Source organism: Leptosomus discolor, chromosome 1, assembly GCF_034619465.1.
Source record: "Leptosomus discolor isolate bLepDis1 chromosome 1, bLepDis1.hap2, whole genome shotgun sequence".
Lineage (NCBI taxonomy): Eukaryota > Metazoa > Chordata > Aves > Leptosomiformes > Leptosomidae > Leptosomus > Leptosomus discolor.
Window position 1 is genome coordinate 157080596 of NC_141391.1, and position 15554 is coordinate 157096149.

The 15554-nt window shown below is 38.6% G+C and overlaps 1 protein-coding gene across 1 annotated transcript in view; it reads left to right on the top strand.

The window, feature by feature from the left end:
• The window catches only part of PARPBP (PARP1 binding protein), a 54065-nt gene that overhangs the window by 13447 nt on the left and 25064 nt on the right, over positions 1-15554 (top strand). Inside the window, exons 4-5 of the mRNA XM_009958489.2 lie at positions 545-715; positions 4186-4340. Of these exons, the coding sequence (XP_009956791.2) occupies positions 545-715; positions 4186-4340 (326 nt within the window). The remainder of the gene's footprint in view (positions 1-544; positions 716-4185; positions 4341-15554) is intronic.

Below are 15554 nucleotides of genomic sequence, written 5' to 3' on the forward strand. Positions count from 1 at the left end.
CTTACAGGGTCTGGAACAGTGCTGCAATATAAGCAATTGCAATGTTATGTTTTGGTTACGTGGGTGGCCCTGGGTCACAATTTGTGTCCAGACTCAATCAGTGGAGTTTCTGTGATTGAAAACCCCTGAAAGCCAAGGGAAAAATTACTAGATCTGGCACAGAGCTGGCAAGTCGTTTAAAATCTTAGCCTATCTGAAGTTAATGACAAATACTTGTGTGGTTTAATGGTGCTAGTATTTTGCCTTGGGGTAGAAGAGGAATATCTGTTAAGAGATACCTAAGTTGTAATTGGTAGCAAATTTTAATAGCTAGAGATCCAGCGATCAAATATTTTGTGAATATTTAAGTACAATATATGCAATTTTAACATATTACTCATGCTTGCTTTTGTCAATACTTCCAGAATCCCCACACATAAAATAGCGCTTTGAAATTCTTACTCTTGCAAAAATCATATCCGTACATATCTAATTAGCTTTTTTTAAAAAAAGGAACTTAATTTAGCAGCAGGATGACCAATTTGTGTGGTGCTTTCTTATACAGGTGGCAGTCCTGGCAAAAAAATTTATTTGTTCGTATTTAAGCGTGTTGGTGAATTCCAAGGATGATCTGGCATTGGCTCATATTCTAAATGTTCCTGACAGAGGACTTGGTAGAGAAGCCTTCACTAACCTAAAACATGCCTCACAGAAGAGAAAAATGTCAATTTTCCTGGTATGTGTCAAATACAATATGCTGTAGATTAGAGGTGATGAAGTAGATCTATAAACATTAAGTGTTGCTTTAAGCTCGTATGCAAGGCTGACATTTGAAGCAAAGTCAAATACCACCATAAACATGGTTTCTAGGTTTAAAAAGACACAACAGAGATTCTATGTGAAGGAATAAGTGCTTGCTTGATCATGAGATCCAAAGATGCGTAGAAAAATAGTTGTGTACATATGTACCTCTAGAGCTCTAAAATGATATTGTAAAAAGAGGCGTCAAAACTGATCATGCCAAATGATGAATGAAATCCTGAAAAAGTTTACTATCTTAAAAGGTATATCTTGTATTCATGTTTATTATTCCTTTTAAATTTTTGAAATCTTGCTAAATGATGTCAAGTGAGTAATGAGTATGCCTATCAAAGAAAAAAGACAAGATGGCATTAGACTAGATGTTGCTGCTTACTGAATATCTCTAAAAGTAATTGTGGCGGATTGACCCTGCCTGGGGACCAGGTACCCAACAAAGCCACTCTATTGCTCCTCTCCTCAGCTGGACAGAGGAGAGAAAATATAATGAAACGCTCATAGGTCAAGATAAGGATAGGAAAAGATGGTTCAGCAATTACTGTTGCAGGCAAAACAGACTTGACTTGAAGAAAAATTAATTTATTACCAAGCAAATCAGTGTAGGGTAATGAGAAAAACTCCAAATATTAGAACACCCTCCTCCCCACCACTCCCTTCTTCCTGGGCTTAACTTTACTCCTGAATTCTCTACCTCCCTCCTCCTCCAGTGGCATGGGGGATGGGGAACAAGGGTTGGGTCAGTTCATCACATGTTGTCTCTGCTGTTCACACTATTCCCATGCACACTCTTCCCCTCTCCAGCATGGGGTCCCTCCCACAGAACACAGTCCTCCATGAACTTCTCCAATGTGAGTCCTTCCCATGGGGCTGGAGCTCTTCACAAACTGCTTTAGTGTGGGTCCCTTCCACAGGGTGCAGTCCTTCAGGAACAGACTGCTCCGGTGTGGGTCCTCCATGGGGTCACAAATCCTGCCAGCAAACCTGCTCCAGCCTGGGCTTCTCTCTCCATGGGTCCACAGGTCCTGCCAGGAGCTTGCTCCAGCATAGGCTTCCCGTGGGGTCATAGCCTTCTCCAGGCTCTGGCATGGGGTCCTCCACAGCCTGCAGGTAGACATCAGCTCCACTTTGGATCTCCATGTGCTGCAGGGGGACCACATGCTTCACCATGGGGAATCTCTGCTCTGGCACCTGGAGCACCTCCTCCCCCTTCTTCACTGACCTTGGTGCCTTCAGAGTTGACCTCGCATATTCTCACTTCTCTCTTCTCTGGCTGCTGTTGCATAGTTGTTGGGGTTTTTTTCCCCTTTCTTAAATATGTTATCATAGAGGTGCTACCACTGTTGGGCTGATGGGCTCGGCCTTGACCAGTGTTGGAACTGGTTGGCATTGGGTCTATTGGACACAGAGGAAGCTTCTAGCAGCTTCTCAGAGAAGCCACCCCTGTAGCCCTCCACCCAACGCCTGCCAAAACCTTGCCATGGAAACCCAATACAGCAATGAGGTTAGGTTGAATAAATATCACAAAGCAGTACGAACATTAACAAAACCAAGCCACTAACAATGCATTATTATGTGTTTCAATTTTAAAGTGCTGTTTGTTAGTATTTTGGTTAAATAGTAAACCAGCATTTTTCTGTGCATCTGTTAAGACATCTGGAATCTAAAGTATTTCTGTGTACAAACTACTTTTCTTAGGGCAACCTCGTGACAGAACCCTGCCTTTGACATGTACACTAGAACAGAGGCCAAGATTTGAAAGGGCAGTGTTGCCGTTTTTTCAACTTTGACTCAGGATTTGGGGCGGGTAATGCTTTCCAGTCATTTCCAGCTTGATCAGTCTTGCAATACTCTTGAAGATATGTTTGATAGGGGACATTTCTGCTCATTGTTTTCTCAGGGAAATAAACACCCTTGAGACAGTGGTACACTCTTTCCTCAATGCCCTTGTATAGCAATATAAAAAGCTACAGCAACTGCAGTGCTCAGAGAGGCTTGCTGCTAAAGAATCTAGTTTTGTATGTGAGGTGCATTTATACTTACAGTAGTTGTAGTCAGCACAGAGCCATCTCAAAAATAGTTGAAATAAAATGAGTAAGAATTCTTTCTCCAAAGAACCAATGTAGTCCCTCATTCAAAATAATCAAATTTTGCATGCACAGTTGCCTCAGTGCAGACAACAGCAGACCAAGGAAAAACAGTGTGGATATGTAACAGTCACTGAGGCAGCTGCATTCTCAGATTTCTATGGTTGAATAAGTATGGAAAATTTGTGAAATCTCAGTTCCAGAATTATTTTATCTCCTAATGCTCTGTTAACATTGTATTAAAAAAAAAAAAGTATGTGTTTGGACTGGATTTATTACCCCTTCCTCACAGTTGCCAGAGGGGAAATTTCTCTACCATGTAAAGAAGTTGTCTTTTCTGGCAGCTGTGTCTTGTAGAAATCTTGCAAAGCCAGAATATTTTCTATTGGGAAGGCAAAGTCCTACGAACTGTACTGGATCCACAGGAAATCTATAGCACAACGGCAGGAATACTGGCAGGTTTACTTTCTTTGCTAGAGTAATTCCAGTTGTATTCTTTCCAGTCCCGAGAGCTTTATGGTTTAGCTGTGTAGTCTGAAACTAAAATTTATACTTAGAATTAATATTACTGCATCTGTGCCAACCCTAATGGATTGTATCTTTACCTTCATCTTTCTGGGGACCTGCTAAGCTTTTTATTCCGTTGCCTTAAAATTTGAGGGATTGTCCTCTAAGGTGTATTCTTTTGGGGACATCTCTTGGTTTTAAGGTCTTATATAAAACTACATGGAAACTTTCAGAATTCAGTACCTGATGATAGAAGTCTTAGCGGTCATAATTTCTCAGAAGCTTTGAGTATACATTGTTTTTATTTGCACCTCTGAAAAAGAAATACACTACTGACATTAACATTTACATGCTTATGTTAAAATTGTTCTTGGGTCATAGACAGCCCTCTTATATTCAGAGTAGTTTATGTGAGGTCAGCATGAGCATTTAAACAGCAGCAACAACCAAAAAAAGTTCTATACCCTGTGTTAATAAATTTTTTTTCTAAGCTGTCAAGAGGCCAATGTAAATATCAAATTAGCTGGGTCATTCTTTGCTTTGGCTTGTGGTTTCTTTTTATACTGCTGCACTGTTTGAGTATTGATCTTGCAAATATTTATGGTGAGATGTACAAAGCTTGCTGTTAAGAGGTATTCTATTGATTTCAGTCGAATTATTTCTGCTGTCAGCCAGCTGTTATACACTGTTTGCAAATCTGTAGGAGAGGCTCACTTTAACATGTGTATATTTTATGTCCACATTTTTGTGTAGTACAAACTACAGTTTTGTATATTCTGAATATTTCTCCTAATAGATAGCAACATCTTTTATCCGAACCATAGAACTTGGAGGAAGAGGCTGTGCATCTTCATTATTTGATCCTTTAAAAATCCATGTAAAGGGGCTTTCAAACTTTGTTAATTTTATTGACAAGCTGCAAGAAATTGTTGGGGAAATCTCAAATCCAAGGTAACAGAATTTGTTATATTTGTCTTGCTAAGCACCTTTTTTTTTCTTGTGCATGTGTCTTGGGAAGGAGAATGAAAGAAAATCTAATCATTTACCTATTTAATAATTCAGAGTAAATGTTTACAACTTAAACCTCATTAGAAAATATAAATATTTGAAAAACAATGAGGGTAAGTTTATAGATTTTTGAAGTTATTCTTTGTATTAGATTTTTATCAAATCAATCTATTTCATTAGTTCCCTAGTTGTAAATGAACCTCCAGAGATTTCAATCTTGTGGGTCTGGTAAGTGCATAAACTGATATGCGATTTACTTCTTGGTCATTGATTACTTAATTTTTGTCATTTCGTTGTATATACCCTTATAAAAAAGGAGTCTTTATTGCTGCTGACTAATAACAATGGTTATTTAGCCTTTCTTTTTTTTAAAATCTTTTTTCTTTTTTTTAACTACATAAGCAAAGCATAAAAATTATTTCTTAGGAAGGCTCTGGTGAAGTTGCTGATTTTTTTAATGTTTTTGAAGACCTCCAGCTAGTCTTTTGGATGGACTTACAAATGTGAGATTAATTACAGAGAAATATGAGTGTAACATAGGAATTTGAATTGGTGAGTGCTGGCATTAGCACATAGAGAAGAGAAATATCCTTAACCATTATAGAAGTTAGTCATTTTTTCCATTTATAATCACTAATTTTTCTATACACAACTTTAGTGAACCAGCTGTAATAGTTCTGTGCTTGAAACTAAAGAAGTTGTTTTTTTTAGTTTGAATTGAGTCTAATCCACACATTAGGTTGCATGTATATACATAGATGTTGCTGGTTGTATCACTGACCAAGAATGGAAGCTGGCTGTACTCTGGTGTGTCTAGTATCTCTTGTACTCTGTATAGGCTTTATAACCTCCCAAGGAAAAATACTGCTGTTCTTTTTATATATGTACCTATGTTGTAGCTCAGTACTCATAGAAATATACCAATCAGTTGGCTGTCTTTGAAAGAATCTTCATTAGTATGCTGAAGTTCTCAAATATTATAGGATTAGCATATAGCTTAGAAACTACAGGGGTCAAAACATTGGTGAACCAAAAGGTATTTTTCTTAAGTATTTGGTAAGCAATATGAGTGAGGGCTGTCTGTATGCCCTGGCTGTGATGTGACAGTTTTGAATTCCAGAAGATTCTTCTACACAAGAAATTTCTCTAGTTCTGTTACTACTGCAATCTAAAGAGCAGAGGAAAAAAAAACAACAACAATGCAGCAAAAGTTTCAGTTGCTTAGTCTTTAGAAGCCTGCTGAGAAATCTATGAGCAAACAGGACATATCTGCAGTATTGGTGTTTGTCTGATGTAGAGATTAGTCAAGCTGCAAAAAACAGGTCTCAGTATTTGCTCTGCCAAAAGAAAAATGCAGTACTTTTTGTTGTTCACTTAATGATTAGAAGTCTGTTACTTCAGTTTCATCTTGTTACAGTGGAGATCTTATGAAACTTGAGCTTGTGTAAAATACAAAGTAGCCAAATAAATGCCTTGTTATTGTGTATTGTAGAACATATGTTGAAAAAAGGCTTCCTTCATCTGCCTGAGTAAAGTTCCTTTGCTTTGGAAACCTAGAAACCAAATTGAAGTTCTTAGACAGGGATGGGATGTGCTTAAGAATATTTTGAACATAGCAGGAGATATGGTAGAACCAAATATCTGTTAACCTATTATCTACATTTAGCCTGTACCCAGGCCTAAACATAAGTCACTCCATCATCTGATGAATTCTCACCAGCTGAGAAGGGGAACTGGGAAAAAGGAGAGAGGACCTGTAGGTGGAAGTACAACAGATTTAATGAAACCACCACTAGTACAAACAGAAAATACTTAGCCAAATGAATATGCTGTCATCAGAGTAGTCCTCAGCAGAAGCAGGAGGAACCTCACAGGAGCCTCCTCTCCTCACTAAGCCTCCTCCCTTTATAATGAGCATGACATTATGGTATGGGCTACACCTGTAGTTAACTCGGGTCAGCTGCCCTCACTGGCTTGAAACTGCTAATGGATGGCCTATGATTCTATCCCAGCCAAACCAGGATGCCTGTGGAGAATAACAAAAATGTGTTTCTCATCCCCGAGTCATTCGGCTAAGAAACTGAACAGTAGAGGAGGTGAGGGAAGGGAAAGCTGTCAGAGTGAAAATTTAACTATGATGATTTGATTCAAATGTGGCACAAAATGTTAAGCAGACCTGATAGCAGGAGAAACAGAAAGATATAATGAACTTTGGTAGTTTCAAGGTGTTTTCACTGAGCAGAACGAACATTCTTACAAATCTCTGGAATTTTGAAATAGTTCAAGTTTGCCTCTCCTCATTCTCCAGATATCTAAGATTAGAAGAAATCACTAATCTTTCAAGAATCAGTAGCATGAATATTAAAGTTTCAGAATGCTGTAAAACTTCTAACCTTAAAACTGTTTACAGATTCTGTACATAGAAGAATTGGACACTGTTTATGTAGTAAATAGAGAGTTTGGATATTCTGCTTCTTGTGCCTGTTTCTTGACAAGAAACATATCAATGTTGTATTTGTTAGTGAAGTGTATGATTATTATACATCTGAGGATCTGGAAACTCTCTTCTGATATAAATGAAAAAGTGCAGTACTAATCCATCGTTCTGGAAATCCTTTTCTCTTAGACCAGACAGAACTTACTCTATTTCTGGGATGACTTTTTTCAAGTTTGTAAAAGGCACGTGTGACAAAATTGAATAATGGAAAGGCATTTGTCTTGTTGGTTACTGCACTTGTTGGTTCATATAGATGTGTGTGTATACATACATATACTTTAAAAGTCCCCATTGATTTTGCGGAGTAGCAGAATTGGTAGATGAGCACTAAATTTTCTGCTTCAAGTGGGCCCTGTCTTCGCTGTAAGCGCTGACCACTAGGTGACACTATTGCACAGCTCACATGAGCAGCTGTTTAAATCTGAAGTTAGCTTTGTTTTCGTTCAACACATTGTGTGATGCTTTGGAGTGTTTCTTCATCTCAGGTCCGTGAGCGGTCTTCTACAGTCGATTGTAGAAGTTACACAGCTTGACTTGGTCATGCATGTGGATTACTGCACTGAGCTTTCCCTTGACAAGGAAAATGCTGCTTCATTTGTGTTGCCTTTGTGAAGCCGTGATTGCATCTGGAGATACAGTAGTATTTCAGGAGAGAAAGCATATGAGACTTTATCTGGTCGTGTGCTGAATGTCTGAGTTAATTGGATAGCATTCTTGCAGTCCTGGAGTTTTGTGTTCTAAAGTGGCTGGAAAGTTGTGCAAATGTGTGCAAAGCATTGTCTATAGGTCTCCTTAAACTTAGGATCATAGAATATTTCAGTTGGAAGGAACATCAGGAAATTTTCACTCCCACATTCTGCTCCAAGCAGGGTCAATTATGGGGTCAATGTAGGTTAATCAGGGCTTTATCCAGTCAAGCTTTGTGCAGTCTCTATCTTTGGAGGTTTTTAATCTCCCTCTTCAGCGTCCTCATGGTGAAAAGTTTATTCCCTCCCTCCCTCCCCGCCCCCATATTGAGTTGGGACCTTTTTTGTTTCAATTTATGCCCCTTGCTTCTTTTCCTTCCATAACTGTCAACATGAGGAGCCTGGCTTCATCTTCTTGGTTACCTTCTTGTAGGTATTGGAAAGCTGTTAGTAGGTCCCCTTAAGCTTTCTTCTCTCCAGGCTGAATAATTGTTCCCTTAGCTGCCTCTCAGAGGGCATGCCTCCTTGACCATCTTGGCAGCCCTCTGCTGAACTTGCTCCAGTCTATCAGTGTCTTTCCTGGACTGGGCGGCCTAAAACTGGATGCAGTATACTAAATTTGTTCCAACGAGTGCTGATTAGAGAGGAATAATCACATTCCTCAGACTACTGGCTATGCTACTGTTGATGCAGCCAAGGATATTGTTGGCCTTCTTTGCTGCCAAGGCACACTCCTGGCTCATGGTTAGCTTGCTGAACATGCACCAAGGCTCCCAGGTTCTTTTACACAGAGCTGCTCCCTAGCCTGTATCATTGGAAGGGGTTATCCCTTTCTAAGACTTTGCACGTCCTGTTGATTTTCATATGGTTCCTGTCAGTCTGTGCCTGCCGTCTGTTTAGAGGTATCTTTTCATGGCAGCTCTGCCCTCAAGCATATTGACTGTTCCATCCAATTTGGTGTCACCTGCAAACCTGATGAGCATGAGTTTTCGTCACCAAGTCACTGCCAAAGATACTTAGAAACAAAAAACAGGTTCCAGGATAGGCCCCTGTGGTACTTTGTTTGTTACTGACCACCAGATACAGTACAATGTATTTGTTACCTTCTGAGCATTAGCCACTTTTTAACTCATCTAGTTGTCCATCCATCCAGACTGTAGTGTCGAAACATGTACGTTGACAATATTTTGTGACAATGTTGAAAGCCTTCCTACAATCGATGTAAATGGCATCTACCATTCTCCACTGGTCTGTGAAACCAGTCATTTTATTATAGGAGGCAAACAGATTGGTCAGGCATAATTTACACTTGATTAATCCATGCTTACAGTTACCAGCCACCACCTAATCCTTCACATGCCCAGAAATGTTTTCTCAGAGGACTTTTTACATTATTTTCTCAGGGAACAAAGTGAGGCCGATGAACCTGTGGTTCCCCAAGCTGTCCTTTTGGTCTCTTTTGCAAACATTTGCTTGTCTCCATTTGTCAGGGACCTTCCCTGATCACCATGACTTTTCAAAGACTGTATAGAGTGGCCTTACAAGGACATCAGCCAGTTCTATAAGTGCTTTTAGATGCAGCCGGTTTGATTCTATGAACTTATATGGGCTCCGTTGTCATGTAAACCCTGACTTGATCCTTACACACTGTTGGCAGTTCTCCTCTGAAAACTTTCTCTAATCAGAGGCCTGGGAGACCATGTTGGTGAAGACTGAGGCAAAGAAGGCATTGAGTACCTCAGTTTTATTGGGGTGTCCACTGTCTCAAAATCTCCTGCCTTTCAGCAAAGGTCCCTCATTTTCTTTGTTCAGCCTTTTAATATAAAAGCAGCAGGTGAAGCTACGTTAGCATTCTTTGCAAGTCTCAACTCCAGCTGAGCTTTGGCTTTCCTGGCAATACCCCTAAATGCCTGGGCAATGTTTCTAGATCTTTTTTTTGTAACCTGTTCCTTCTTCACTATCCTGTGTAAAGCCTTTTTGCACTGAAGCTCTGTCATCCGTTCACTGTTTAGCCAAGCAGGTCTACTGATACTTCAACGTGTTTGCCTGAGTATTGTGGTGGACTTCCCTTGTGCTTGTAATATGCTGTCATTAATAACATGTCAGCTTTTCTGAGCTCCTTTGCGTTTTAGAAATTTCTCAATTGGCATTCCATGTACCATTTCACTGAATAAGCTGAAATTTGCTCCCCTAAAGTCACAGTCTGTACTTTACGACTTGCTTCTCTTGCTCCCCTAAGATTTTGAACTCCACTACCTCATGATTGCTACAGCCAAGGCTGCTGTTGATTTTATCTAACTTTTTTTCCTCCACATCCCTGATCAATCAACAGACCCAGCTGCGTGTAACCCTGTGTGTTGCCCATCCAGTATACCTGACACCCTCTAGAAATCTTCACAGAATCACAAAATGGTAGGGGTTAGAAGGAACCTCTGGAGATCATCTAGTTCAACCCCCCTGCTAAAGCAGGTTCACCCAGAGCAAGTCACACAGAATCACATCCAGGTGGGTTTTGAGTATCTCCAGAGGAGACTCTACAACCTCCCCGGGCAGCCTGTTCCAGTGCTCTGCCACCCTCAGGGTAAAGAAGTTTTTCCTCATGTTCAGATGGAACTTCCTGTGCTTCAGTTTGTGCCCGTTGCCCCCTTTTCTGTCTCTGGGCACCACTGAAAAGAGCCTGGCCCCATACCCTTGACACTCACCCTTTAGATATTTATAAGCATTGATAAGACCCTCTCTCAGCCTTCTCTTCTCCAGGCTAAAGAGACCCAGGGTCTCTCAGCCTTTCCTCATAAGAGAGATGCTCCAGTCACCTAATCACGACTGCTTGAATCACATTGTGATGCTCTTCCAGCAGATGTTGGGGGGTGGGGTGGCAGTGGCGATTAAGTACCCTGTAAGAACCAGGGTCTGTGATATAGAGCCTGCTGAGAGTTGCTTTAAGAATACTTTGCCCATTTCCTCATATGTGTTGGGTTGTCTATAACAAACTCTGATCCTGATACATAAGCTCTCAATGAGCCTCTTGTCTGTCCAATGCAACTGCTCTTGTATATAGAGAATGCTCCCCCACCTTGTCTTTCCTGAAGAGCTTGTTGTATTCATCCTTTGCAGCACTCCAGCTGTCGGGCTGTCCCACCATGATCTTGGTTATTCCAGTGGAGCTGTAGTTCTGTAACCCTGAGGAGCTTATACTCCTCCTAACTTGTTTTATTGTCTTTTACTGGATAAAGCTCTTTATGCTATCTTAGAGTATTTGCAATGTGCTGTTTCTCAGTAAAATACCGAGAACTTAGACACTCTAACTTCAGTTTCTCAACTCACAGCATCACTGAAATGAAGAATATTTTGATGTTTAAATATTTACAGTGAAAGTTACTGATTATATAGAATGACCTTTCAAATTAAGACTATATTACCATACTACCGTGTTAACAAACATTGTGACTTAAAAATGTTCTTGCATTTTGAAGAAATAGAAGAATATCAGAAAGTCTTAAAAAATTTTCCCTGAAAATGCTTGCCACTTCAGACTAATGTGCTTTAGCGTAATTTTGAAGTAAATTATCTGCTTTACCTACACATTTAGCTTTATAATGGAAATACTGATGTACTTAACTAAAAAGAAGATATGGAGGCCATGGTTCTATGGCACTTTATCAGTGCCAGACTGAAAATCTTACCGTTATGCCATCATACAGATATCAAGCTACTAGTTCATCTATTTCCATGGCCTCCCTTTAATCCAGATTTCGGAAGCAACCTGGCAGCTCCTACCCCTATTTCCAGTCCTGATAACTTTCAGCAAATTTCAGGAAAGTGATTACGTCTAGAGGGAGCTATTAAGTTGGATATGCTATGATGGTACAATGGAGCTGTAGCATGGAATGTGCATGGCTGCTATCAAGAATCTTGTTCTGAGAATACTTGTTTAGCTTTATAATAGCCTTGTCACTGGACTTGAGGAGCATTGCTTGGTATGGAGAATACCCAAAGTTAATCTTGGTGAGAGCAGACACTGACAGAACACCAACTTTGTTTTTTGCAGTATGTTCTTGGGAAGGTACCAGACCTTTTAGATGATGGCACTTCCTGAGGAAGAGTGATTCTGGTTTCTTCCACGGAACTAAAAGATAGAAATTTTTGGCAGTACAGCAAAAGTGGCAGCAACAACATGGAAAAATACATAGCAACAGGATTCTTTTTTTTTTTTGCTACGCTTTTATTGTGGATCTAATAAACTGCAAAACTCCAAAGGGCCTAGGGTAGGGTCTTCACCTAGTATTTGGTTCTATGTGACTTAAAAAATTATAGTAATGCATGCGTCCTTTGTTTGAGGTGGATTTTTGAGTATTATGAGTGTTTTGATATAGTTACATTTTACTTTTATCTAGATTTTAAATATAACTAAGTTCACTGATTGTTGAAATTTTGATTTTTGAAATCTAAATTAGCATGAACTACTAGTTTTCAAAAATCATTGCAAACAGAACTAGAAAAACAGAACTAGAAAAACATTGGGTTTGCTTTAAAGTCACAGTTACCACTCTCTCAAGAACATTTGTGGTTTGTGTTGTTTCTTAGATAAATTTTTTCCCACTCTTCTACCCAGGTAGATTAAACTCTAATTGACATCCTGCTTCTTTGCATTTGAGGGTAGAATTAGATTGCTACTCTCTTTACATAGTTCTAAATTAAAAAACTGGGTAACTGTTCAGTTCGTATTAAGTTCTAAGACAGCTTCCTAAATCCATAACAAAGAAAGGCTGTGATCCCCTCCCATCCTGTGATCCCTAGGTGTTTGTAATCTGTTTTAAGACATTTGTTCCCCCTACATAAGTTAGCTATATATTTGTCATCTGTTGGAGTTGAAATGAAAGAACAAAAACATTTACCTTGGTATAATAGAGTTTTGATGTATTATTTTCTGTTCTTGGAATAGGTTTCAGTAGTCTGTTCTGCTTTTTATCAGGTTTTGAATGTTGTCCATATCCTCAACTCCTTTTTTTTTTTTTTTTTCTGTATGCTACTTTAGTCTTTTCCACGAAAGATGTATTTCCAGAAAATAAATAAAAGCACTTCTGCATCATATTAACTTGGCACACTAAGGCCCTAGTTCTGTAAGAAGAGCTCTTCCCGATGTCATTTAGATTTTTAGGTAAGCAGAGGAGCTTGTTTATATGATAAACTGGGTAGGAACAAAATAGACAAGGCATGCGATTAGTTTCTTATAAATTAGTTACCTCAATATAAGAAAAGATGGTTTCATATGGAAAATGATATAGATAGGATTGGGACACAGATGATGTAAGGCAAAAGGGTTCAAGTGGGCACAAGATCTGAGAATATTTTTTGTAGAAGAAACCAGTGACAGAAGGTATGATTTATACAATGCCTAGTTAACAAGTAGAGATTTACGTTGTACTAATATTTTTTTTAGACTCTCTTTAGAAGCACTGATGCAAATAAGGCATTTTTAGAGTGTGATTTGTTTTATCTACATGTAGACATCTGTGTTTTCTCTGGCTACGAGACAGGTGAGATGAATCCCACCTGAACTGTCTACTCCTCTTTTAGTTCTGGTACATGCTGAAGATGGTAAGCCGTTACTTCTGTCAGTTCATCTAAAATGTTTGGGAACTTGTTAATTTTAAAAAAAACATTAACTGAACATTGTCTGTAAAACTAAATACTTACAGGCTGCTAGTGAAGTCATAGTTCAGTTGCTTGAGATGCGTGCATTAACATAGACTTTAATTGAGCCATCACATACTTTCCCCTCACCCACCTACCTGGCCGCCCTGGCTTTTGTGGATAGGAAATAAGAGTGTAAATTGGGACTGTGTAATGGAAGATGGTAGTGTTTGTTGGACCCTTTCCAGCTGCTGAAGAAAATAAAGAATAGTGCAGGCCATCAAAGAAGGGAAAGAGTCCTTGATTCTACGTCTCTTCTGCTATGGACTTACTACAGAGTACTGAACAGAGCGCCGATGGTCACATTTGGACTTAGCAGAAGTTCACTGAGTGGGAGATCACCACCTTACTGTTGGATCCAGGCTTTTGTGTCTGAATATTCCCTGCCGGACAGTGAAAGGTGGTTCTTTCTAAAGGGTTGTTTTTTTAGCATTAATAATTACTCTTATGGATTTTCTTTGGTTATTTCTATCATAGGTAAAGGTAGCATGGGTTTTCTCATTGAGATATTTTTCAGTTCATACCTTTTGAACGAAGAAATACTGTTGCATGTGAGATTGAACAGAAGATTGTGTTATTAGCATTTTAAAAAATTGCTATTTTACAATGTCTGTCATAATGGTAATTGATAGATGTTTACTGCTAACTGAATTTGATGAGGCCTCCTTCAATGTGATTTAAAAGACCATGGATGTGAGACTGAAGCCCTTTATCATAGACTAGTACATGTCAGCAGCCTATGATCTAAATGAAACATCAGAGAAAGCTTGTTAGCAGGCACCCTGACTAGAAAGGGACAAGGTCTCTCCAGTTCTCTATTGCCTTAGACAAATGATATTGCTTTGTTTACTTTATCAAGTTCGTTCTTGAATTCAATTAGGTTTCTTGCTCTTCTTTCAGAATTAATTTTTGCAGCAGAACTTAAGAATTTTAGTTTTTATCTGAACACAAAATAACTTTGCCCATGTAATTCCATATACAAAACAAACCTTTGCTGCCCTTCTTGCTGTTAGGAACTGCAAAGTGGATAAACTAAGTTTTCCACCTTGTGCCGTTCATATAAAATTTTTTCCTCTAGTACAATGCCAGATATTTTAAGGTTCGTTTAAGTTCAACTGATATTCTACATAATATAAATCTATAAAAGAGTAATATCAGAACAATCTGGCATAGGTTCTCCTTTCTGTAAAAAAACCAAACAACCAAACAAACAAAACCCCAAAAAAACCCAAAAAAACCCCTAAAAACCCCACAAACAAACAACAAAACCCCACCCAAAAAAAAAAAAAAAAAACAACAAACCACAACAAACAAATAAACCTACAAAAATCCAAGTTGCATTTTTACCACATTTTACTTTTATCTTTATGCTTTTAGTTAATCTTTTTAAACCTAAATAACAATGAAGTCCTACTAGTGGATCTGAAGTTGCTCAGGTAACTTATTTGATTGCTTTAAACAGAACTATTATTTTTATTGTTGAATTAATTTATAGTTTCTTCTTCAAGATCGTTATTTCTTAAGTTATGTTTTGATCCAGTGAATTGTCTTTTCTGGGAGAGAGGTGATACCCTTTACTCCAGAAAGGACTCTATAAACATGGACAGAGCCCTAGCCATCTCCATTTGTGCTCTAGGTGGCCTATACAAAGAAATTAAAAGAATACCTCTCCTGCTGAGACTGTTTTGACCGTACTTTTTGAAACTGCTAGGCATGGTTAGTTAGGGCTTTCTATAGTAAGCCTTGAAATATTCAAGAAATAGCACAAATGAGGTGGATTCAATATTTTATAAATATATTCAAGACTAATGAAACAAATCTCACAACATATGTTGTTATATCATATCCTGGTGCAAAATGGCATAAGCTGTGGCACAGTATTTCAGTACGAATCCACACACATTAGATCAGCATTTTATGTCTTGGCCTGTTTATGTAAATTCTAGTTGAAGTATGAATAAACTTTTCCTTTTCTTTGCTCCAGTTAGTACTGTGTATATCTGATGGGGAACTGGAACTCTTTCCTGGAAAAGGAGAAATATGGGGAGAAAAAGAGATTAAATGAACTTTACTTCTAATAGCAAATATCCTTAGTTGGCATTGGGTAGTAGAGGCAAAAAAATAAACATAGAAAATGTTTTTATCATACTTGTTTTTTCCCTCAGTGAAAAGCTACAAGGTAATTAAGTCACATAGAGAGCATAGCGTTTAAATTAAGGGCATGATTATCTTAATTAACTGATGCCCAGTGCTATATGTATAATACTTTTTCTTCCAGCA